The sequence below is a fragment of the Oratosquilla oratoria genome, chromosome 35 (genome assembly GCF_046742065.1).
Source record: "Oratosquilla oratoria isolate Oo_2021 chromosome 35, ASM4674206v1, whole genome shotgun sequence".
Classification (NCBI taxonomy): Eukaryota; Metazoa; Arthropoda; class Malacostraca; order Stomatopoda; family Squillidae; genus Oratosquilla; species Oratosquilla oratoria.
Genome location: NC_134811.1, coordinates 11808994 through 11832429, shown reverse-complemented (window position 1 = coordinate 11832429; position 23436 = coordinate 11808994). Strand labels below are relative to the sequence as shown.

Here is a 23436-nt window from a genome sequence, read left to right as displayed (position 1 = left end):
TGTTATGTTTATCATTATTTTATCCTGGCAATATATATATATAATGCATACTTACATACCAAAAGACCTTTTCCCCCCTTATAAGAGGTAGACAAGTCAAAATATAAACCATCCCACACCCATCCTACACCCACCCTAATTTCATTCATTGCCCCAACTATCTTAGCGCCTCATTGGTGAAAGGTCGGTTATGTGTATCACCAGGGTCAACTGCCTCAGGTTTATATTGAAGTTGTGGATTGAGTAGCAAACACATGAAGGTTAATGCTCATCAATCAGTTTCCCTGTATTCATTACTCCCTACTTCATTGCAATAAATGCCCTAGATGTAACCACCACAAAGAAGACACTGGGTATCTCATTTTACACTGCCCCACATTAACAATACCTAGACAACACAATATTTCTTCCATGAGTGACCTATAGGCCTGCCCAGTGGTCACTGCCAATAACCTGGAAGCCATGGGTAAACAGAATAACTGCAATATTTGTGTGTGCTTCCCCTCCACTAAACTGCCAGCTATGAGTTACCATAGAGGGAATGAACTTAAGAAGACCAAGAAGGAGTTGGATGAAGAGGTCCTTAAGTAAAAGTAGAAGTCTTGAACAGCGAAGGTATGAGGTAAGTATGAGTGGAGAATGGTTCTGAATGGAAGATAAATTGACATAACCTAAAGGTACTTCTCGTCTTCTCTACTGTATTTTCACATGAGGGGACAAAGAGGGAGGATCAACAAGTAAATGAAGCAGTGGTGCCCTGGTGTGGATGTGCTGTGTCCTGCTGCATTGCTTCCCCAGACTCTGAGTGGGAGACAATAATGACCCTTCATTTACATGGAGCTAAAATAAAAGGGAAACCAATGAGAGTGGGTGCATGCCTCAGCTGGCTACCCTCCATACAAGGGGAAGGAGATTTTGGTATATAGATCATTTTTGCAATTAGGAGAGGTCAGTTCAAGTCTGCAAAGACATGAAGTAAGCTGATCTGTACAAAAGTTACTTCATATAAAACCATAAACATGGCATACTCTGTTTTTCTCCAATGAGAAAAACTTTGAGGATGGAATGGGTGGGAATGATTTTATGCCTTTTTCTTTTTGGCTACCCCCCTTGTAAGGGGGGAAAAAGCCTTGGTATATGTATGTAGAAAAACTTTGATCAAGACCAAAAGTTTAACATATGACAGGAGGTTAGGTGCATATTGAACAGTTCTGCTGCTAAAATTATGCTCCCGGTTTTGGCACAAGTTTTCCTTACATTTAGTTTTTTGTGCCGTTTATATACTGAACGAGAAACTAATTACCTTATGATGCTGTTATGAAAATTGTCTCTACAATTAGTACATTGACCCAGGCCTCTTGCTGGAAACCCACAGCTCCAAGGTAACCATCACTGGATTGGCCCACAAGTCATTCAAGGAAGAAAGATTGTGCTGTTGTTGGAGTATGGTGAGAATGGGATAGGGCAGGCCAGGGTAAGGTGTGTGGTGGTTGCATCATGGGTAATGTGAGTCTGACCAGGCCAATTTTTCCTTTGTACTTTTCCCCACCCTGTGGTGGGGGGAAAGAATACTGCTACCAAGTCTTCCCACTTGAGTCATAAGAGGCGACAAAAACAGGACAGGGATTAGGACTAGGCATCCTTCTCCCTGTAGCCCTACAGGGGACATTCCTAAAAAAAGTGAAGGCATAAGAGGGTCTAGGAGTTTTCCAATCAGTACCCTAAGGTTTGGGTCTTTTAATGTGTGTGGATGTGGTACAGATGAGAGTAATAGGGAGGAGATAGGCAGTATGTTTGTGAGAAGAAAGATGGATATGTTGGCGTTGAGTGAAACTAAGTTGAGAAGGAGTGGCGAGTGTGAGGTTCTCATGAGTGAAGAGAGAACAAGGGAGAGAAGGGGTGGCTCTACTAGTAAGTGAAGAGATACATAAGCATGTAGTGGAGTGGAAGGAGGTTTCTTCAAGGTTAATGTGGATGAAGGTAAAACTGGAAAGGGAGATGTGGGCTTTTGTAAGTGCACATGGGCCTAGTAGTGAGAAGAGTGTAGAGGAAAGGGAGGCTTTTTGGATGGATTTAAATGAGTGCATAGAGGGATTAGAGAGAAATGTCAATGTAGTGGTATTGGAAGACCTTGATGCTAAGGAAGGAAACGAACCAATAGACAGAGTGGTTGGGAAGTGTGGAGTTCCAAAAAAAAATCAGATGGGAGAGTTGATGGTGATGTGTCTAGAGAGTTGATGAGAGTAAATACAATGTTTAGGAAGAAAGTCAAGCATAAGTACACATGGGAGAGGGTGGAAGATAGAGCATTAATGGACTATACAGTGGTAACCAGGAGTATAGTAGGAAGAGTTAAGGACGTACATGTTCTAAGGGGAGAGAGTGGGGGAATATCAGTCATTTTTTGGTGGAAGGTAAGTTGAAAGTGGAGGATAGATGGAGAAAGAGGAAAAGGACAAAAGTTAGGGAGGTACTTGGAGTGAACTGCTTAAATGAGAAAGAAAAGGAGAAGGAGTACAAGAAGCTGAGAGAGGAGTGAAGGATAGTAGAACTAGGAGGGGAGGAGGAATGGGGATGGTTCAAGGAGGGAGTCATAAGGTGTGCAAAGATGGTGTGTGGAACAAGGAGGATGGGAGGAAATAGAAGGAAGGGTAGTGAGTGGTGGAATGAGGAAATGAAGAAGGTTGTAGAAGAGAAGAAGCGAGCTTTCACAGATTGGTTACAAAATAGGACAAAGAAATCATATGAGAGGTACAAAGAAAAGAGAAGAGAAGTAAAACATAAGATAGAGGAGAGCAGATGTGAAATGGGGTAAGAGTATGACAGAAAATTTTGAAAGTAAAAAAAAAGATGCTTTGGAAAGAAATTAAGAGAAGAGGAGGCAAATCAAGTAGAGAAGAAAAGGTGCAGATAGAGAGATGATAATGGAAGAGATGGCAGTAAGAGGAAGATGGGCTGAGTATTTTAGGGAGTTGCTAAATGTGAAGGAGGATAGGGAAGGAAAGGTAGTTGCAGTGGGAAGCACTAAGAAAATGACTGATGAGTGAGGAAAATGGAGGAGAAATAAGGGAAGATGATGAGAGCAGGTAAGGCACCTGGGTTGGATGGATGTCATGGAGAATGTCTGAAAAAAGGAGGTACAGTAATGGTGGACTGGCTGGTGAGGTTATCTAATGTTTAAGAGGGTAGAGTGCCAGAGGACTGGAGGAGTGCCTGTATAGTTCCACTTTACAAGGGAAAAGGGCACAGTTAAACATTTGAAATTGTAATGATCTGGGACAGTTTCTCATATCATGGTGTTACCTTGTAGTATTAAGCCACAAATGAAATGATAAGATACATGAAAAACAGAAGAAGGGTGTTGAGGTGTTCAAATGTTTATTGGAAGACTGCCTAGGTACAGAGAGGCAATGGAATGGCTGGCCTCTACCAAGGGCTTGTCTCCGACTACCTAGTGACGCCGTGAGTTACGAGGTGGTCGGAAGGTGGGGGTTGCATATGAGGAACCAGGACCCAAGGGCGGGTCCATGGGACCCAGCCAAAGTTCAGCTTCTGGCAGGAAGTTTTCCTCTCCACCTCCAGTGTCCATACCTTTGCCCTGAGATCTCTCCAATTGATGTCCACAAGAGACCTCGTGGCCCTCCACCTATGTGCGAGATAGTGTCCCAATCGGCGTCAGTGGCCAATATGACCCATAAAATCTCACCCATGCCTTTCTGACCCAAACCGTCAGGTCAGCCGATTTGGCCCAACCTTACTCCAGATAGAGTCATCCCCGGAGCACTGTGAGGTACATATCAGGAACCAGGACCCAAGGGCGGGTCCATGGGACCCAGCCAAAGTTGAGCTTCTGGCACGAAGTTTTCCTCTCCACCTCCAGTATCCATACCTTTGGCCTGAGAGGTCTCCAATTGATGTCCACAAGAGACCTCGTGGCCCTCCACCTGTGTGCAAAATAGTGGCCCAATCGGCGTCAGTGGCCAATATGACCCAAAAATCTCACCCAGGCATTTCTGACCCAAATCGTCAGGTCGGCCGATTTGGCCCAACCTTACTCCAGATAGAGTCATCCACAGAGCACTGTGAGGTACATATGAGGAACCAGGACCCAAGGGCGGGTCCATGGGACCCAGCCAAAGTTGAGCTTCTGGCAGGAAGTTTTCCTCTCCACCTCCAGTGTCCATACCTTTGGCCTGAGAGGTCTCCAATTGATGTCCACAAGAGACCTCGTGGCCCTCCACCTGTGTGCGAGATAGTGGCCCAATCGGCGTCAGTGGCCAATATGACCCAAAAATTTTACCCAGGCATTTCTGACCCAAATCGTCAGGTCGGCCGATTTGGCCCAACCTTACTCCAGATAGAGAGAGTCGTCCACGGAGCACTGTGAGGTACATATGAGGAACCAGGACCCAAGGGCGGGTCCATGGGACCCAGCCAAAGTTGAGGTTCTGGCAGGAAGTTTTCCTCTCCACCTCCAGTGTCCATACCTTTGGCCTGAGAGGTCTCCAATTGATGTCCACAAGAGACCTCGTGGCCCTCCACCTGTGTGCGAGATAGTGGCCCAATCGGCGTCAGTGGCCAATATGACCCAAAAATCTCACAAGGGGTTTACCCAGGCATTTCTGACCCAAATCGTCAGGTCGGCCGATTTGGCCCAACCTTACTCCAGATAGAGAGAGTCGTCCACGGAGCACTGTGAGGTACATATGAGGAACCTGGACCCAGCCAAAGTTGAGGTTCCGGCACGAAGTTTCCCTATCCACCTCCAGTGTCCATACCTTTGGCCTGAGAGGTCTCCAATTGATGTCCACAAGAGACCTCGTGGCCCTCCACCTGTGTGCGAGATAGTGTCCCAATCGCCGTCAGTGGCCAAAATGACCCGAAAATCTCACACCAGGCATATATGACCCAAATCGTCCGGTCGGACGATTTGGCACAACCTTACTCCAGATAGATATAGTCGTCCACGGAGCACTGTGAGGTACATATGAGGAACCAGGACCCAGCCAACATTTGAGCTTCTGGCACGAAGTTTTCCTCTCCACCTCCAGTGTCCATACCTTTGGCCTGAGAGGTCTCCAATTGATGTCCACAAGAGACCTCGTGGCCCTCCACCTGTGTGCGAGATAGTGGCCCAATCGGCGTCAGTGGCCAATATGACCCAAAAATCTCACAAGGGGTTTACCCAGGCATTTCTGACCCAAATCGTCAGGTCGGCCGATTTGGCCCAACCTTACTCCAGATAGAGAGAGTCGTCCACGGAGCACTGTGAGGTACATATGAGGAACCAGGACCCAAGGGCGGGTCCATGGGACCCAGCCAAAGTTGAGCTTCTGGCAGGAAGTTTTCCTCTCCACCTCCAGTGTCCATACCTTTGGCCTGAGAGGTCTCCAATTGATGTCCACAAGAGACCTCGTGGCCCTCCACCTGTGTGCGAGATAGTGTCCCAATCGGCGTCAGTGGCCAATATGACCCAAAAATCTCTGACCCAAATTTCTGACCCAAATCGTCAGGTCGGCCGATTTGGCCCAACCTTACTCCAGATAGAGAGAGTCGTCCACGGAGCACTGTGAGGTACATATGAGGAACCAGGACCCAAGGGCGGGTCCATGGGACCCAGCCAAATTTGAGCTTCTGGCAGGAAGTTTTCCTCTCCACCTCCAGTGTCCATACCTTTGGCCTGAGAGGTCTCCAATTGATGTCCACAAGAGACCTCGTGGCCCTCCACCTGTGTGCGAGATAGTGTCCAAATCGGCGTCAGTGGCCAATATGCACAGCAAGGTTAACATGAGCAGCCTAAGTCTTTCACCCAGTAATCACCTTTTGGCCTCTGGCACCCATACCGTTGGCCTGAGTGCTGTCAAATTGGACTCCACGGCAGCCCTAGCTGCCCTCGACCTGTGGGTGAGATGGCGGGTAAATCGGAGCAAGTGACCAAAATGACCCAATATCCAAAAAATCGAAGGTCACCGATTTGGTCCAAACTTGCCCCACAGGGAGAGAGTCGGTCAAAACACACAGCAAGGTAAACATGAGCAGCATGAGTCCAAGGGCGTGGCAGTGGCACCCCTCTAAATTTGGGCATTTTCACCCAGTAATCACCTTTTGGCCTCTGGCACCCATACCGTTGGCCTGAGTGCTGTCAAATTGGACTCCACGGCAGCCCTAGCCTGTGGGTGAGATGGCAGGTTAAATTGGAGCAAGTGACCAAAATGACCCAAAATCCAAAAAATCTCATTACTACCATGAATTTAGCCGAAAATTCGAAGTTGACCGATTTGGTCCAAACTTACCCCACAGGGAGAGAGTCGGTCAAAGTGCACAGCAAGGTAAACATGAGCAGCCTGAGTCCAAGGGCGTGGCAGTGACACCCCTCCAAATTTGGGCCTTTTCACCCAGTAATCACCTTTTGGCCTCTGGCACCCATACCTTTGGCCTGACTGCTGTAGCTGTGCACTTGCTGCTGGCATTGGAACTCCTGTTCTTCTGGGGTTTTTCCTGTACCACACACAAGCTGGCATACCCCAGACTGTACTCTTGCAACATCTCGTGAACAACAAGCTTTATGAATTCACTGAACCCAGTGCTACATTTATGCAAGTTTTGATATATTACTCTAGCATTGAGTACCATTCTAGACATCATATGTACACCAATTTTCTTGAACCATGCATAAGATTTCCTGGTTGGATCATATGGTTCCAACAGCTGATCAACTATATCAACTGCACCCATCTGGTCATTGTAATGATGAATAGGCAGGGGCTTCTGCAGCATCTCCCTCCCCCCACCTTTGACATGACGTGATTGTTCTTTGTACCCTGCTGTATACTTGGTTGTGATAACGTGGACCAATCTTCTGTCACAAAATTTGACGATCAGCACATCCTCTTTTCATCCAAATACAGACTGCTTTTTCTGAAGATTCTGGTGCGAGATAATATCAGGCACACACCTGTTTGTCCGAATGGTCCCAGTAGTCAGTGTCTTCTTGTTCAACAAATCAAATATTCAGCCAGATGAAGGGAAGAGTACCAGTTGTCTAAGACAACATGCCTTCCCTGATTCAGAAGTGAGTGCATTAGATGTACAGGCACACGCTCAGACTTGCTGAGGATAGCAAGCTGTGGGTCTTGTCTCATCTCCTCATACATTGCAGGTGTATATAAGCAAAAATTCCAGGTGTAGCATCTCGCATTACTAGCACTAGGACACAATGCAAAGAGTTTCATACCAAAGCGCTTGCACTTTGTTTTTATGAACTGTCTGAAGTGTAATCTGCCTTTGAACAAAATCAGTGACTCATCCACTGCAAAATTTTCACCTACAGAAAAATGTTCCATGCACTTAGCACATAACTCCAAATAAGTAAAAATTCTTGTCATAGGCATCCTGGGGACAGCATCATCAGGGTGTGAAAACCTCACAAATCTAATAATCTGAGAGAATCTATTACGACTCATAACAGATCTGAAAACAGGTGGCCCCTGGCACAGTGGTGTTCTCCAATAGTCAGATATCTTGGGTAAATGTGTTAGTCCCATGAGTAGCTGCAATGAAATGTACACATACATCTCTTCCTCACTGATATTACACCACTTTTTACCCATAAGTTTATTAGAACTAATGTGGGGATTGTCTCGAAAAAAATATGCAGCACGTGTGTTGGTCCAGAGACACAGAGCAGCAATCACATCCTTCCCCATGAATAACTGAAAACAGTCTAGAGCACTCATACCACTGGCTTCATGATGTAGAATAATACTAGGATGTATATCAGGAAAATCAATGTTACATGTAGGTAGAGGGTTAGGTCTGGTGTCAGAGAATGGGTCTGAAAGAAGTGTGAAATCTGTTTGTCTGCCGGCAGCTGTGGGGGGTGAGCCAGGAGGGCTGCCTGACAGGCCACTACTTGCAGACAACGTCTCAATACTCTCGTTGTCGCTACTAGCATCACTCTCTACATCACTGATAGCTTCTGGATCAAACAAAGTATCGTCACCTTCCATTGAGTCATCAGAGCCCTCAAATTCACTCATCGTCCCACCATCATATTCATCTTCACTGTCAGATGTAGGTATATCCATAATTGCGAAGTAAATCCGCACGTGCTACCACAAAAAAACAATAGGCAACACTGAACAGGAGCTACAGAATGTGCATTGCGGCACTCGACAAGCATGACACACACCAATCACCAAAACGCAAGTCTCATCCCATGACTCTGCGTCGACGCAACTAAACATGCACTCTAGCTCTCGCCCCTGAAGATGCAGGACGTCATGTATCTATCAGTGGAGGTTAAAATGGCCCATTTCCAATAAGAACTCCTTTCCGCATATCTATTGAAACTTCTCTACTTCCTTCCGACCAATATAACCTTAGCTAGAGTCAGATAAACATATCCTCATTCACTGAGACATAACCTTCATCCTCCAAAATTAAATACATCATTAATTACCCGCCTTAAACATGGACTACTCTTGACATGGACTCACTTGACCTACACTACAGGTACTGCCATATACCTCCACAGCCCTTTCCCTCTTAATTATTCTCTTTATACTGGTAATATTGACCAAATTCTGTTGCACGAAGTAAAACCTTCCATAACCTTTCAACTCCCATTTCCGATTTACTGTAAACCTAGATTAAGTTTATGCTGTGTCTCACCCACATTCATGAATATCATAATATTCTTTACGGGAAACCATATATATATATCTATTGTGATTGCCAACAAGTGCGATGTGTTACACCACACTACCCATAGAACTGGGTTGGACAATGACATTCCCTACAGTGTTGGTACTAAAACACATGAACGCCATAACAGTTAGAAAGTGATGTGACACACCAAACTGACCATAGAACAGCGTTTAGAAAATGACACCCCCCCACAGTGATAGTGTTAAACCATGAAAACCATAACATTTAGAAAGTGATTTCAACAGTGTTATCAAATATATAGTCAAACCTTCATATGATATTTAATATAACATGTAATCTGGTGAGACACAACGTTACACTTCTGAGACACAACATCGCTACCCTTAATTACAGTTCATGATCCCCCTTGAGACCTCAGATTCACTTCAACAGCACCCCCCCCCCATCTTCACATTTAATCCCACAGGATTTTGTGTCTCTGAAATTTTTCTCGATGTATTACCCATATGATGTGACACGAATGGCTGGTGCCTTATGTTTGTAAACACAGACACTTGCCACCACGTGGGTAGAAATAACCCAGAAACCGAGGCCTTGAGAGCCCTCAATACACACAGCTTATAACTGTGACACGTGCGTGTCACGGGGAGCACGCTCGGTTCCTGGCGGGTGCACTCGGCCGTGACACGCAGGTGTCACAAAACACACATCCAGTACTCAAGGGGTTAAAAGTGAAGCAAAGTGGCTGGCTACTTCCCTTGTGAGAGGGAGTAAACCTTTTGGTATATACATAGATGGATATAAAACAGTACCTGAGAAACTCTGAACCAGTCTTCATATGGTTAATGAAACTACAAATACAGCAATAACATTTTCTTTTCTATACATATTAAAAAGGCTGGTCACATCACATTCCTACAAAACCTTATGTTAAAAAAAGATCCTGACATGTGATGCCAATGTGAGAAAGGTATTGTATTGTTGCCTAAGAAGAGAAATATGTTACAGTCCAGTATATGAACTTTGTGACACCTGCCAAGTCATATCACCCGACAAGTATACAGGTATACCAAATAGGATCACAATACAGAACAGAGGTGCTTAATCCCTTCAACCTGGTGACTACGGATTTCACTTGACCTTAAGTTATTCTTTTATTCAACTAAGAGGAAGCCCCAAAACTGAAGGGATTAAGACGATTTCAAGTAACCCCTTCAGTCCAGCGAGACGCTTGTAAATTTATTTCTGGCTAATACTAGATGACTATTTATTGAGGGGCCACTACTGGACTGAAGTGTTCAACAAGTATTAGTAGTGCTTTCAGAAAAAGTGTGACAAGTTCAAAAATACTGAGGGGAAGAGATCAGGTACCATATACATCAAAGGCCTGCACTCCCAAGAAGCACATCGTTAAGAGTCCTCATTACCATTAAGAGTCCTCGTTTATCGTTTCATGACCTCCACCCTCAAAAATGGAGCCTTCAGATTCTCCCACACAAATAATAATTCAGCAACTGTCTATCTGTATTGGTTACCTGAGGTAAGACACATTGATAAACATTCTAAAGAATACAAACAATCCTTTGCTTACAAAAACAAAAAGAACAGACCTTCAGAACAATGTCATAAATAAATTAATCAAACAACATGTATTAGCTCCCACACCATGTAAGTATTTGGAATCCAACAATGCATACAAATAGACAACTGCCATCACTATTTGCCAACTTCTGCACAAATGTCTTTTTCACTGATTCTACATTCCATAGCTATAAAAAAGCAATGTATCACCCTTTTTCGGACATCTAAAATACAAAATATAATTTACACTATTATGAAATCAATTCTCCTGGGTGTGTTTATAAAAGTGGTCAAACAATTAGCATTGCACATCTATAGCACATCCAGTAGTAGTAATTAGGAATGGCCTCCTCTTGAGTCTGGTCAGTCATAATGCAACCCTGAGTACATTATGATCCACATCACCTGTAAGTGCAAAGAACAAAATATTTGTATTTCATCACTGGTACTGTTGAAATTAATAGAAATCTTGGACTCTGTCCAGAAACCAAGTATCAACCCCTCAGGGCACCTGATTGAGGTGATGGGGTTGACAGGTTTTGAAAATGGGCAACTTTTCTGCCCATCTTGCAGGACCACAACAAACTGGTACCCATCATTGGTCCCTCAGGTAGAGGCATCATAAATTTTACCTTGTAAGGGGATTCGGGAAGGGTGTGAGATGGGGGTATATTTTAACCTGGCCAACTTCCTTATAAGTGAGAGATGGACCTTTGGTATATATGTATAGCCTGAGAGGTTGAGTTTCTGAACTGAGCCCAAGATATCTTTTTATCACACTCATTTGTATTTCCTTTACCTTTGAAGACGAGAAGAGATGACAATGACAAAGACTGATCACCACCTCCTCCTCCTACTTACAGCTAATGACACAGAAACAGTTCCACATTAATACAATGTATACATCAGTCCAAGGTTTCTTTCCAGAGAGCTTTATAAGAGGGCCCAAAAACCAGTGCCAGCTAATGTGGGTTACCAGTCACCAAAAATCAAGGCAACAGTTGCCTCCCTTGCTAGATATGAGGATAGGTTTCAGATGTTCCTATCCATACTTGAAAGGCTCAGTGGGTTGGGAATTGGGACAAGAAGGTAGGCAAAGCTCCAAAGAAGCCTAGGATCCACCATTTCCAGGCTTGTGTCATATACCTTTTCCAAGTTGAAAAACATGGCTTGAACAAGTTGGTTATTTGTAAATGTCATATGAATTACTGTTTCTGTTTGCACCAGGACAGATGTGGTACTGTGACCTGCAAGACTAATAGCACTGGGTCTGCCAACTTTGAAAGATCGAAGAGAATGAGGTGATATGATTACAGTATTCAGGTCACTAATGGTGACAGACTGCATTGACAGAAGAGATCTCTTGATTAAAGATGGGAGGGCTTTAAGAGGTCACAGGAGCAAATTAAGAAACATCACATATTTAAAGGATGTGAAGAAATACAGTTTTCCATATAGATGCATAAATACTTGGAATGGCTTGGGAATTAATAGAGCCCAAGGGGAGTTGGGAGATGGGGTTGATGAAAGAGTGTTATGCCGGCTATACACTATCATGTACAGACGCTCCTCTACTTACGTTCATTCGTTTTACGTTTGAACGGACTGTAAAAAAACATTGTAAAAAAAACATTTTGTTGTGAATTTTTTAGTTTAGCGCGCTCTCCGTAGTTCAAACGATACTTGCGCATGACGCTGCATCCATTGTTTACATTGCACAAACGACAAACTGAACATGCCTTGCCTCCTCCTCCTCCTCCACCATCTCAATTTATGTTGCTTGAATTTAATTTATTTGAAATTAATGTTATTATTTTACAATGTTATGTGTATAATTAATGATTTAGGGGTGTTTTGTAAGATACGGTAATAGAATTTACGGATGTATAGTACAGTAACAACTTACGTTCATTTTCAACTTACGTTCGGCCGTTCGGAACGTAACTAAAACGTAAGTTGAGGAGCGTCTGTACACCTGACAGGTACGCCTGAAAAGTTACGCCTGTCAGGTATGCCATGGATTCTCGAGAAGATGAGTTGTACTTTCTCTCCTTATTATCTCAGGCGACCTGACAACTGATCGAATTTTCATCAGTTGTCAGGTCGCCTGAGAGGCTAGTTTTTCCCACCATACACTATCAGGTACACCTGACAGGCGTGACTGTTCAGGCGTACCTGTCAGGTGTACATGATAGTGTATGGCCGGCCTTAGGGTGGTTTGGACACATGGAGGGAGTGAGTGAAGGGGGACTGGTGGGGGAGGTGTGGAGGGCGGATGTGGAGGGGGTGAACATGGGGGGGGCTTTGGGGAGGAGGGGGGTGTCTGTTGAGGGGGGGCAGGAGGGGACGGGGGTGAATGGAGAGTGGTTGTGTGTGGAGGATGTTGTGATGCGGGTGGTGTGTGTGAGCAGGATTTTGACGCGGCCCTTTACCACCGGACGCCTCAATTCACAAAGGTGGAAGTAAGGAGACACCACAAAATCATAGGCCAGTATCAGTGACAAACACAACAATGTGAAAGGATTATGAAAGATCAATGGACCAAATATCTTGAAGAGATGAACATTATGACAGACAGTTTGGATTCAGATTTGAAAGGCCATGTGTGTCAAACCTTTTCAGCTTTTATTCAAGAATGATTGATGTGCTACAAGTGAGAGAGGAGTGGATAGACTGTGTGTGCTTAGACCTTGAGAAGGTTTTGATAAAGTACCTCACAGTCTACAATATGATCTTAGCCAAAAGGCAGAGAAGCTACCTCCCCTATAATGGAGAAAAACCCCTTGGTATATAGATAGACCTCACAGTCAAATATGTGGAATTTGGACCATATTAGAGGATTAAGAGATAAAGTAATCGGATGGATGAAAGATATTTTGAAGGGAAGATACATAAGGACAGTAGGAAAGGATAAGATGTCAAAATGGAGAGCAGTAATTAGTGGAGTTCCACGAGATTCAGTGCTTACACCAATAATGTTCCTTGTCTATGTCAATGACATGATAGAAAGTACAAGCTATGTTAACATGTTTGCTGATGATACAAAAATCATGAGAAGTGTGAAAAACAAGGGCAATAGGCTATTGTAAAAAGATCTAGACACTATTTTTGCACGGAGCTAAGAATGGGAAATTTTTAATATCCAAAAAAATGCAAAGTACTGGAAATGGGCAATTGTGGCAAAAGACCATATAAACTACCCCTTCGGAGGTGAACCCATTACAAAACTAAAAGTGGAGGAAGATTTGGGAGTGCTGATTAAAGACAACCTGTTGCCTGACATACATATCAGCACAATGGTGGGAGAGATATACAGACTGCTGCAAAAGATAAGTGGCTTTTCACTATATGAAGAGATGATGAAAAAAAATCATCCAAACACTAATCCATCCAAGACGTGGAAGAGGCATCAGTGGTATGGTTCCCACACAGTGAAGGATATAAGCAAGATCGAGAGAATGCAAAAGGGTAGCAACCAAACTAGTCCCAGCCTGGTAGATAAACAATACAAGACTAAAAGTATTGTTTCTGCCAACTTTGAAAAATCAAACAGAATGAGGTGATATGATTTCAATGTCCAGGTCACTCAAAGGGATAGATTATGCTGAAAGAAGAGATCTCTTGACAAAAGATGGAGGGCTTTAAGAGGTCATGAGAACAAATCAAGGATGTGAAGAAATATAGTTTCCCATATAGATACACAAATACTTGGAATGGCTTGGAAGGAGGTATAGCTCAGGCTGGAACAATATATGAATTCAAATCTAAATATGATAATTTGAAATAAAAAATATAGACTAAGTTAGCTTGGTATGATCAACTGGAGAGTAGAAGATGGGTTCCAATGAGTGTTGCTCTTTTCCTGTATAGTACAATTAGGTACAATTAAGTGAATACACACACAAAGACACAAACTGAAATGTAAGGATGAGATAGAAAAAACAATGTCAGAAGTGTAAGGGGATGACGAGATGCAACTAGACTTACTAGGAATCCAGCAAACGATGTAATAAACCCTTCTTTAGTTAGTTCCCACATGCCTCCATACTCTTCCTCATCTACGCTCTGGAAACTGGATGCATAAAAGTACATGATGGCAGCATTGAGAATACAAAATCTGGAAAGGAAAAAGAACTATGTAGTACTTACACAAGTGAGTTTTATAACTTTCTAACTTGTTATATACAGTCTCTTTTATTTACATTAGTTTATTGGTTACTTGAACTCTGACTGTAGTGCTCAATTATAAGGAAGAAAGCATGTTAAGATATAAGTTTTACCCAAGTTGCCTTTTATCACCATGACTGTAAAGGTGATAAGTGGCCTATGCCACTAGGTGCATACTTTTGTAGCATCAGTTATGGCCTGATGTCCTTGCCAAGGTTTTGCAATTACATAGACTTCAATTTCATTCTCAACCAAAGAAGTTATATACAGTATATCATATCTATACACATATATGCATATATATCTATATATATATATACAAGTTGAATGTTCTAACACATTGGTAAGATGAACTGAATATTCCACCATTGGAGAAAAGAAAGTTATATGAAGATACATATAACACGATCACAGTCTGTGATCTTCTTCAGTGTGGTTATACAAATGGGTGTGTGAACTTGTATACGGTACACTAGGAGGGGATACAGGGAGGTAAGCATGATAACATGTGGTCCAGTTGAGCCCAGGTAAAGTTGAAACCTGGTCAAGTTTCTGCAACAGGTGGTAGCTTCAAGTCTAGCCAAACAACTTGATGTACAAGTTAGTTTGGGCATTAACAAACTTGTGCATTAAGTTGTCCACCCAAAACAGCATATACAAGTCCACCTACCCATTTGTATAACCATGCTGAAGAGGATCACAGACAATGATAATAACATACATATCTTTGTACTATTTTCTTTTCTCCAATAGTGGGATCTTCAATTCGTGTATGTATGTATGTGTGTATATATATATATATATATATATATATATATATATATATATATATATATATATATATATATATATATATATATATATATATATATATAGTATATAATTTTCCTGATTGAAAATCAAACTTAAGTCCAGACAACTGTATAACCTAAGCACAAGTCACCTAGCCATGACTGATGCCACAAAAATATGTAGATGAACTTACCCCTCTATATACCTAACTACACTCACAGCATGGTATTTGTCTAATTTCATTTAGTCCAAGGGTAACCACCATTTATCTATTTATCTATTTAGTTGTTTATTCATTTTACCTTTTTTCAATAAATATCATGCAAGGAGGAAGAGGCATTTTGGTATATAGATATACCACTTATGTCAAAGACAATGCAGTGCTACTTCATTATATGGTAACCCACTCCCATCCCCTCAAAAAATTTGAAGAGCACAAAAATAATAATAATGAATAAAAAAAAAAATCAAACAAGCGTATCAAATTTTCAGCTAAATTTTCTTCCTGAATAAGGAACCACAAGAACATTGAAGACAGAACTATATATTTGTGTGGGAGTAATCAAAAAGTTCACTCCCAAATAGCAGCTTTACCAGTAATGAAATATGTATACACACTTCAGGTATAATTATAATGAAGTTCATGCTAAATGCAAAACAAAATAAATAATAATAATAATAATAGTAATATGCCTAGGTTCATGAGTGCACTGACTTCAACAAGTAGTGGTGGGGGAAGCCCTTCAAGTAGTGTCATTCAGTAATCCCTCCCTGGAAAAGCCAACAAATGACATATCTTGGCACACAGAGCAAGAAAACAGACATGCAAGATATTTCAATACTGACTGACCCCACACTGGGGCAGTATGAAATAAAAGAGAAAAAGAATACAGCATTTTGAAAATATCAGTACTGTATATATTTGAAGGTATAAAATACACATGGAGGTACAATATGCATCCCTACTGTAGCACACAATATTTAGGGGGGGGGGACAAGGTATTTAAACACATAGTGAAACTGAGAACAAACAATGAAGGATGTCAGCACTTTTCATAATAATCATCACAATTTTATGGTTCTTTCAAAGATAAAGGATGTTTTCTATTTATATACCAGAAGGTTTCTTCACCCTTATAAGTGAGGTAGCCACCCCAAACATGAATTCCCCCCATCAACCATCCAACACTTATCCATTTTCCCTTTTATCTTAGCTCATTTTGGGTGAAGGACCATCTCTGCCCCCCCATCCACTGTCTGGGTCAGAAGTAATGCAGCAAGATGCAGCACCTTCACAGCAAGGCCTGACAGCCTAAGGTGGTTAACCCCCACAGCTTCATTTACATGGTAATTCTCCCTCCTGATCCATTTATGAGTAATTTGAGAAGATAAGGAGGAATCCCTATGAGCTTCATCAATTTATCATCCATTCACAGCCCCTCTCTCCACTCAGACATCTCTTGCTCTCTCCCTACTCTGCTCAACAGACTTCCCCTTTTACTCAAGGTCCCCCTTCACCCCAACAACTCATGGATTCCAGTCTTGGTCTTTCTCTCAAGTTCACTCCATCCACCTCTGCTTTCCACAATCTTTTTGCTAGTCTTTCTTCATCATTATTTCCATATGCCTAAACAATCCCACTATGCCTTCATCAACTCTTATCTGCCAGCTCCCTTTCCAGTCCTGCTTTCTGTCTCACCTCCTCATTTCTCACTTAATTCATCCATATAACCCTAACATACTTCATGAACATTTCATCTCAAGGCACATTTGGGCTCTCACTTTCTGCTCCCTTTCAATTCATAGTTCTATGGGCACAATCATTACTTCATCGTCTTCTGGAACCAATGACAAGTACTTGCATGTAGTAGTCCTGCAAAATGGACAATAAAGCAGCCCCTGTGAACTTCAGCTGCATTTCTTACTTTTTCACATGTAGCAGACAACCAGTGACTGCTCCCCTCCCGCTACCACTTTCAGCCAGTGACAGACAGTCTCATACTAATGCAGCACAGACAACAATCCAAAGTTTCTCCCATCCACCACCCTTTTTTCCCTGTCATCTTAGCTCCTTGTGGATGAAGGGTCATCCCTATCTCCTGCCCACTGCCCTGGGTCAGATGCAATGCAGCAGGACACAGCACATCCACAGCAAGACCACTTTATTTAATCAGCAATCTCCCCCTCTCCATCCCCTTATGCAGTATATAGGGAAGACAGGGAGAAATCCCTTTGGGCTGCTTCAAGACATTATCCACACACAACCCTTCCTTGCATCGCAGTAGCATCTATACACAGCCATTGTCCACTCATCCTTATCTCCTTCCTTCTCCATTCTTTGCTCAACAGACACTCCCCTCTTAAGCGGCCCATACACGATCAATTATATTGCGCAATTTCATTGTCAATACTCTGAATTGACAATTAAATTGACAGTGTATGGGCGATATATCACCCATACATGGTCAATTTAATTGTGTATGGGCGGTATATCGTCCATACACGGTCAATTTAATTATCAATTCAGAGTATTGACAATGAAATTGTGCAATATAATTGATCGTGTATGGACTGCTTTACTCAAAGCACCTTTCAACCCATCCATCCATCTCATCCTTGGTTGTCCCCTCAAGTTCACTCCATCCACACCTTTCTTCACTAATTCTTTCCATGTGTCCAAACCATCCCAATACTCTTTCATCAGCCCTATCTGCCATCTCCCTTTCCACCCGCCACTCTCCTCCTCATTTCTCACTCTATCCAACCTTGTAACCCCTACTATACTTCTAAAACTTTTCAACTTAAACATATTTTATAATAACAATAGTGGTAGTGATGATAAGAAGTTCAATTAAACAATAACATTTTTGTTCATGAATTGGGAGACTGAAACTTCATATATAAGATGCAGAGCAATATTCTAACATTTTTTACTTTTGACAATTCACAGCTTATGTACCATAAAATATGATAGTTGTATTTTTTTTATATATACATTTGTACACACAGTACAGTCCATCTCTCCCTTATAAGTAGGGTGGCCAAGCAAAGCACACATCCATTTCATACACAATTAAAACCCATACAACACCTTATGGATGAAGAGTCATCCCTGTCCTATCACACCACTTTTATCAAAGTCAATGCAGCAAGGCACAGCACATCTACAGCAGGGCCTAACAACCTGAGTTGGGTTACTACCACTGCTTCATGTGGAAAACCTTCCTTATCCATTTGATATTATTCACGAACTCCTTATCATTAATGCTATCCTTTCAGTAATTGATTCCTATCTTTTGCATTCCCTTCCTTGCTCAATAACCATTCTGCATACATCCAAAGATCACATCCCTCCATTTCATTTTTGGTTTTCCTCAGATTCATTCCATCTACCTCTGCTTTTTGTATTTTTTTTTCAGTCTTTCTTCATTATTTTCATATGCCCAAACCAATTATGTACAACTTCTTTGTAGGGCATTGTTATACAGGTCTTGTTTAGTTACCTTTACTTCTAGGACTTGAGTATTGTACTGGCTACCTCCCTACTTAGAAGGAAGAAACTTTTTGATATATGGATAGACAGAGTACTGTGCTACAGTAAAACCTCATTACCCAAATCAAAAGCTAAAGCAATCCTGAATACACTTAAAGCTAAAATACTCACAAAAAGAGGCCGATGAAACCCTTAAGCGGAATGAAACCCCAGATGAGGCCCAAGATTATGCCCAGGACTTGTCTACTCCAGTATATCACGTCAAGAAATTCATCCTGCAAATAGAAAAGACCTATATGATCTTGCGGAACACAAATGACATAAATGATCAAGTCATAATCAAACCAAAGTCAAAATGAAGAGCTGAGCACATCCCTCTAGTTCAATGCATTCAGCAAACATTACTGTAACATCACAAAATATAGATTAGTTGGATGTGGAAATTTCAGGGAGTATGAAACATATTTCTTCATTGCCACAATTATAACAGCTTCCTTTCCATTTCTTTGTGCAACCTATCATTAGGTATAAATTTATTGAGACAATAAATGGAAAAGAGGAGACATAAAAGGCAATGAAATAGATCAACAAGCTTGTAAAGTACCTGGGTTAGATGGGTGTCACATGGTGTGTCTGACAAAGGGATTAGCAGTTGCAGTGGATTGGTTACTAGTGAGACTGTTTAATGTGTGCCTATGAGACAAAAGTGTTCCAGTGGACTGGAGGAGTATATATTTCTACTACACAAGGAGAAACATGGATGTAGTAGCTTTAGAGGGATCAGTCTGTCATGCATAATTGGTAGGGCACATAAGTGTTACTGAGAGGGTCTGGAGAAAAAAGAAAACCATTGGGGAAGAGCAATACAGGTTTGGGAAGGGAAGGTGCGTAAATCAAAATTTCATAGTAAGACAAATATGACAAGTTTTTGGAAAAGGATAAGGATGTCTCTTGGGTTTTTACTGGTTTGGAGAAGGCATATGATAGGGCTGACAGAGGCATTATGGATTATGTCCAGATGTATGGGAAAAGAAAAGAAAAGTCTGTTAAGGGCAGTCAAAAGTTTTTATGTGGGTACTAAATAGAGAGAGTGAATGGTTTGAGGTGTATGTGGGACTACACCAAGATTATGTAATGTCACCATGATTGTTCAACATGTATATAGATGTGGTGGTGAGGGGCAAAATGAGATTATACTAGGCAGGGGTTTAGAGATAGTATGACAGTGGAACAAAGTGGGAGGTGAGCCAATTGTTTCTAGATGACACCACTTTCAGTTAAGTTCAAGGGCACAATGAACCAGTTAGTAGAAGAGATTGAGAGGATCTATGCAAGTAGAAAACTGAAAGTAAACATGGAAAAAAGAAAAGTGATGAGATGTACGAGGGAGGAGGGTGCCGGTGGGTTAAAGGTGAGTACATGTGACTGGAGGAAATAAGGAGCTTTAAATATATGGAGTCACATGCAACAGGGAAACGAGTAGAAGTAGAGGTGAATTATGGTGAAAGAAAATAAAAACATGTCTATGGAAAAGAGAGGTGTAGCAAGAAATAGGTATCTGGAGATCGCAAAAAAAATATATATATATATATATGTACACACACACATGCACTCAAGGTGGTGACTGCCCATGGCATTGTATGGAGGCAGCTAAAACATGTTTGCGATGAAGTGTTTAACCTCTTCAGTACAAATCAAACTCTCGTGCACAGCATCGGATGCCTGATGTATGATGACGTGTGATAAAATATAAAGTCACTGCTGATTTACTTGTTCTCTTTCACTCTGAGCAATAATAAGCACAGAAAATGCAATCAAGCCAGTTCACAGAACTCAGGGGTCACTCAGCTACAACTACAATATAAATATAATCAAGATACCAATGCTAACATCTTCATATACCCACTCAAGCCTCATGATGCCTATGTAGGCATCATCATGTGGAAGAGGTTAAGAAGCATTGTGGAGGGGTCACAAGGATCAACAGAATGAGAAATGTGGAGGTGAAGTAGAGTATGGGTAGAGAGCTGGAAGACAGAGTTGATCAAAGAATGATATGATGGTTTGGGTATCAAGAAAGATTGAGTGAAGAAAGACTAGCAAAGTTTGTGGAAAGCAGAGGAGGATTGTGGGGACTTGCGAGAAATAACAAGAGAGAGGTAGGTGGATATGGTAAAGAGAACACTGGATACAAGAGGAATGTCTGCCATGCAAGGAAGTGAGGGAGCAATGGATTAGATGGAAAGTGGTTATAAACAGATGAAAAAATTAAATGGCCTGAGGAAATTTTTTCTTGTCTACTCTACATATTTCTCAGGTGGATCAAGGGTGAGGGGGTGATGCCATGTACTACAGCAGTGGGAGTGAACCAGCGTCACTAGCCAAGCCCTGCTGTGGATTTGCTCTATATTTCAGTAATGCCCTTGTGGCCAGGAATAAAGATACTCATTCATAGATAAGAAACCAAAATGTAAGGGACAATGAATTTAGATGTGTGTGGGATGGGGGAAGGGTGAGTACATGCTTTGACTTGATCACTGGGATATTCTTTGTCAGATCAAGTGCCTAACACCCTCATCTCTCCGATTTTGCTGAAATTTGGTCTGTAGGTAGTTTTAAGGCTCTAAACACATTTCTGAAAATTAGGTCAATATGTACAGTTGATGGACAACATATAAATATGGTGTTCACTTGTGTTATGTGAAAAATATTATAAAAAAGAAAAAAAAAAATTACCGATTCTAATAGCCAAAGCTTATGCCTTCATTTTTCTCATCTATAATTTTTTTCCATTTTTACCTCAAATATTTGCTCGAGATATTTTTCATTTTTAACCTAGAGTTCTAAAACTCTGATATTTGGATTCCTTGTCTTTCTCTGATTTATATAACTAACTTTTACCACTCAAAATATCGGAAGTAATATCTCCTGAACAGTTGTTTGAATTGACCTTTAAATTTCAGGAACATGTTTAGGGCCTTAACCCCTTCCATACGGTGCCGCACACGTAGGCGTCATGGACTTAGATCTCGGTGGCAGCAGCCAATGCCAGCCGTACGACGTGTCGTAATAATACTCGCATCATAAAATATAGTCACCGCTTATATCGATCGTTCTCTCTTCACCCGTGAATTTTGATAACCATAAAAAATGCGATTACAAAAGAATTAGAAAGAATGTCATTATGGAGGGGTGACTACAATAAATATAATCAAGACGCCGATATGGCAGCCTCGCGAATACACTCGCTCCCCATGACGCCTACGTGTGCGGCACCGTATGGAAGGGGTTAAAACTACCTGTACACCAAATTTCAGCAAAATTGGAGAGATGAGGGTGTTCATTTTTTTTGTCAATCTCACAGAGAACGCCCCCACTACCATTATAAGGGGGGATATTTTTTATATATGTGTATATGTAAAATACTATTTTTTTATTAATCTTCTTTGTTTATAAATGCTTATTTACACAGGTTTCCTTCAACTGAATAAATTTATCTGGCAGCAGCCACAACAAATCATCAAATGTCAAACATAGCATTGCAAGAGCCAAGAAAAGTCCTTTTTAAAAGCCGCAGATGGGGCTTCTCATGAATGACTAATATTCCACAGCAGTTGTAATAACAACTGTATCACAAATGATGATGAGAGGCTTGACATAAAATGTATGTGGTTAGTATAGAACTGAAAAGACTAACTCTGAGTTAATTTGACCCATTTGATGCACAACAAGCTTTTCCCAACAAAACAAAATTACACGATTGTAGCGATAACAAATGCACATATCATGAAATGTGGTGAAATGGTTAATATAAGCTGATCTAATTATTTACTTTTAAGCAAAACTACCACAGACAGAACTATATTTGATATATGTAAGGTTCCTCTAAGTCTAGGAGCTGTTTCATTGTCACCAAGATTCAAGAACCTTTGAATGATATGGTAGTACATCCTTTATGTTAGTTGATATGGAGAAAGTTAAATAACTCTACCATATGATAAGCTAATTAAAATGTACTACTGAAGCCTCTATATGTTACAAAGTATACCACTATGAAAATACTTGACAATTCATAAAAGATAGTTACAATCTTTCTAAAATTCACTACTTTACACAATTTTTTTTAAAAACAATGAGGCCTTATTAATATTTCTTGACCAATTAAGTCACTCTAATCAACTCAGAAGTTACCTTATCTGGCCACTGTGAATTACTTGTTACCATCCTAGTCCATACGGATGTTAAATTTTGAGACTTGCTAGTTCCATTTCTTTCTGCCTTTGGTTTAGGAGTACTCATTTTGTTGTGAGTATTGCATTTATCGGTTATCTACACTGTTCTGACCATCTATCCAAGTCAGCTGCCAAGTTCCGACTGCTGTCAACAATGAGGCTGAAATATAAGAAAATATGTATGGTACAAAAATACTCAATGATTCAATTTGAATACAAATACTATTTTAAAATATTATTCTTAGCAATAATAAAATAAAAGTTATAAACAGCTTGATCCAGATACGATTATAAGGTCAATACTTAACGTTACGCGTGACGTTGAAAGATATTACATTCCTTGTAAGGGAGGCTGAATATAATTTTCTGTACATAATCTTTCATTGATATACCATATGTGAATATTTTATTGTTATACATTATCTATGTAAATGCATATATGCATATGCAAGAACATATATAAACTATTTTCCTTTGAAAGTTTGTGAGGATATTTTCATA

At 41.2% G+C, this 23436-nt stretch overlaps 1 protein-coding gene across 1 annotated transcript; it reads right to left on the bottom strand.

Annotated features, from left to right (window-relative positions):
* Nucleotides 1-9528: 9528 nt before the first annotated feature.
* Nucleotides 9529-23097, bottom strand: LOC143018540 (GEL complex subunit OPTI). The gene is made up of 4 exons (XM_076173978.1): nt 22895-23097; nt 18875-18978; nt 14239-14368; nt 9529-10656 (listed from the first exon to the last, which is right to left on the bottom strand). Exons 1-4 carry the CDS (start codon nt 23000-23002, stop codon nt 10615-10617), a joined length of 384 nt encoding a protein of 127 aa, XP_076030093.1. The 5' UTR covers nt 23003-23097; the 3' UTR covers nt 9529-10614.
* Nucleotides 23098-23436: the final 339 nt, after the last annotated feature.

Coding starts and splice junctions, on each gene's coding strand:
- LOC143018540 (XM_076173978.1), bottom strand. CDS start 23,002: ATGAGTACTCCTAAACCAAAGGCAGAAAGAAATGGAACTAGCAAGTCT. Junction 14,369..18,874: donor GGTTTCATCGGCCTCTTTTT/GTGAGTATTTTA, acceptor TTTCCTTTCCAG/ATTTTGTATTCTCAATGCTG. Junction 10,657..14,238: donor CATCGTTTGCTGGATTCCTA/GTAAGTCTAGTT, acceptor TTGCACTTACAG/GTGATGTGGATCATAATGTA.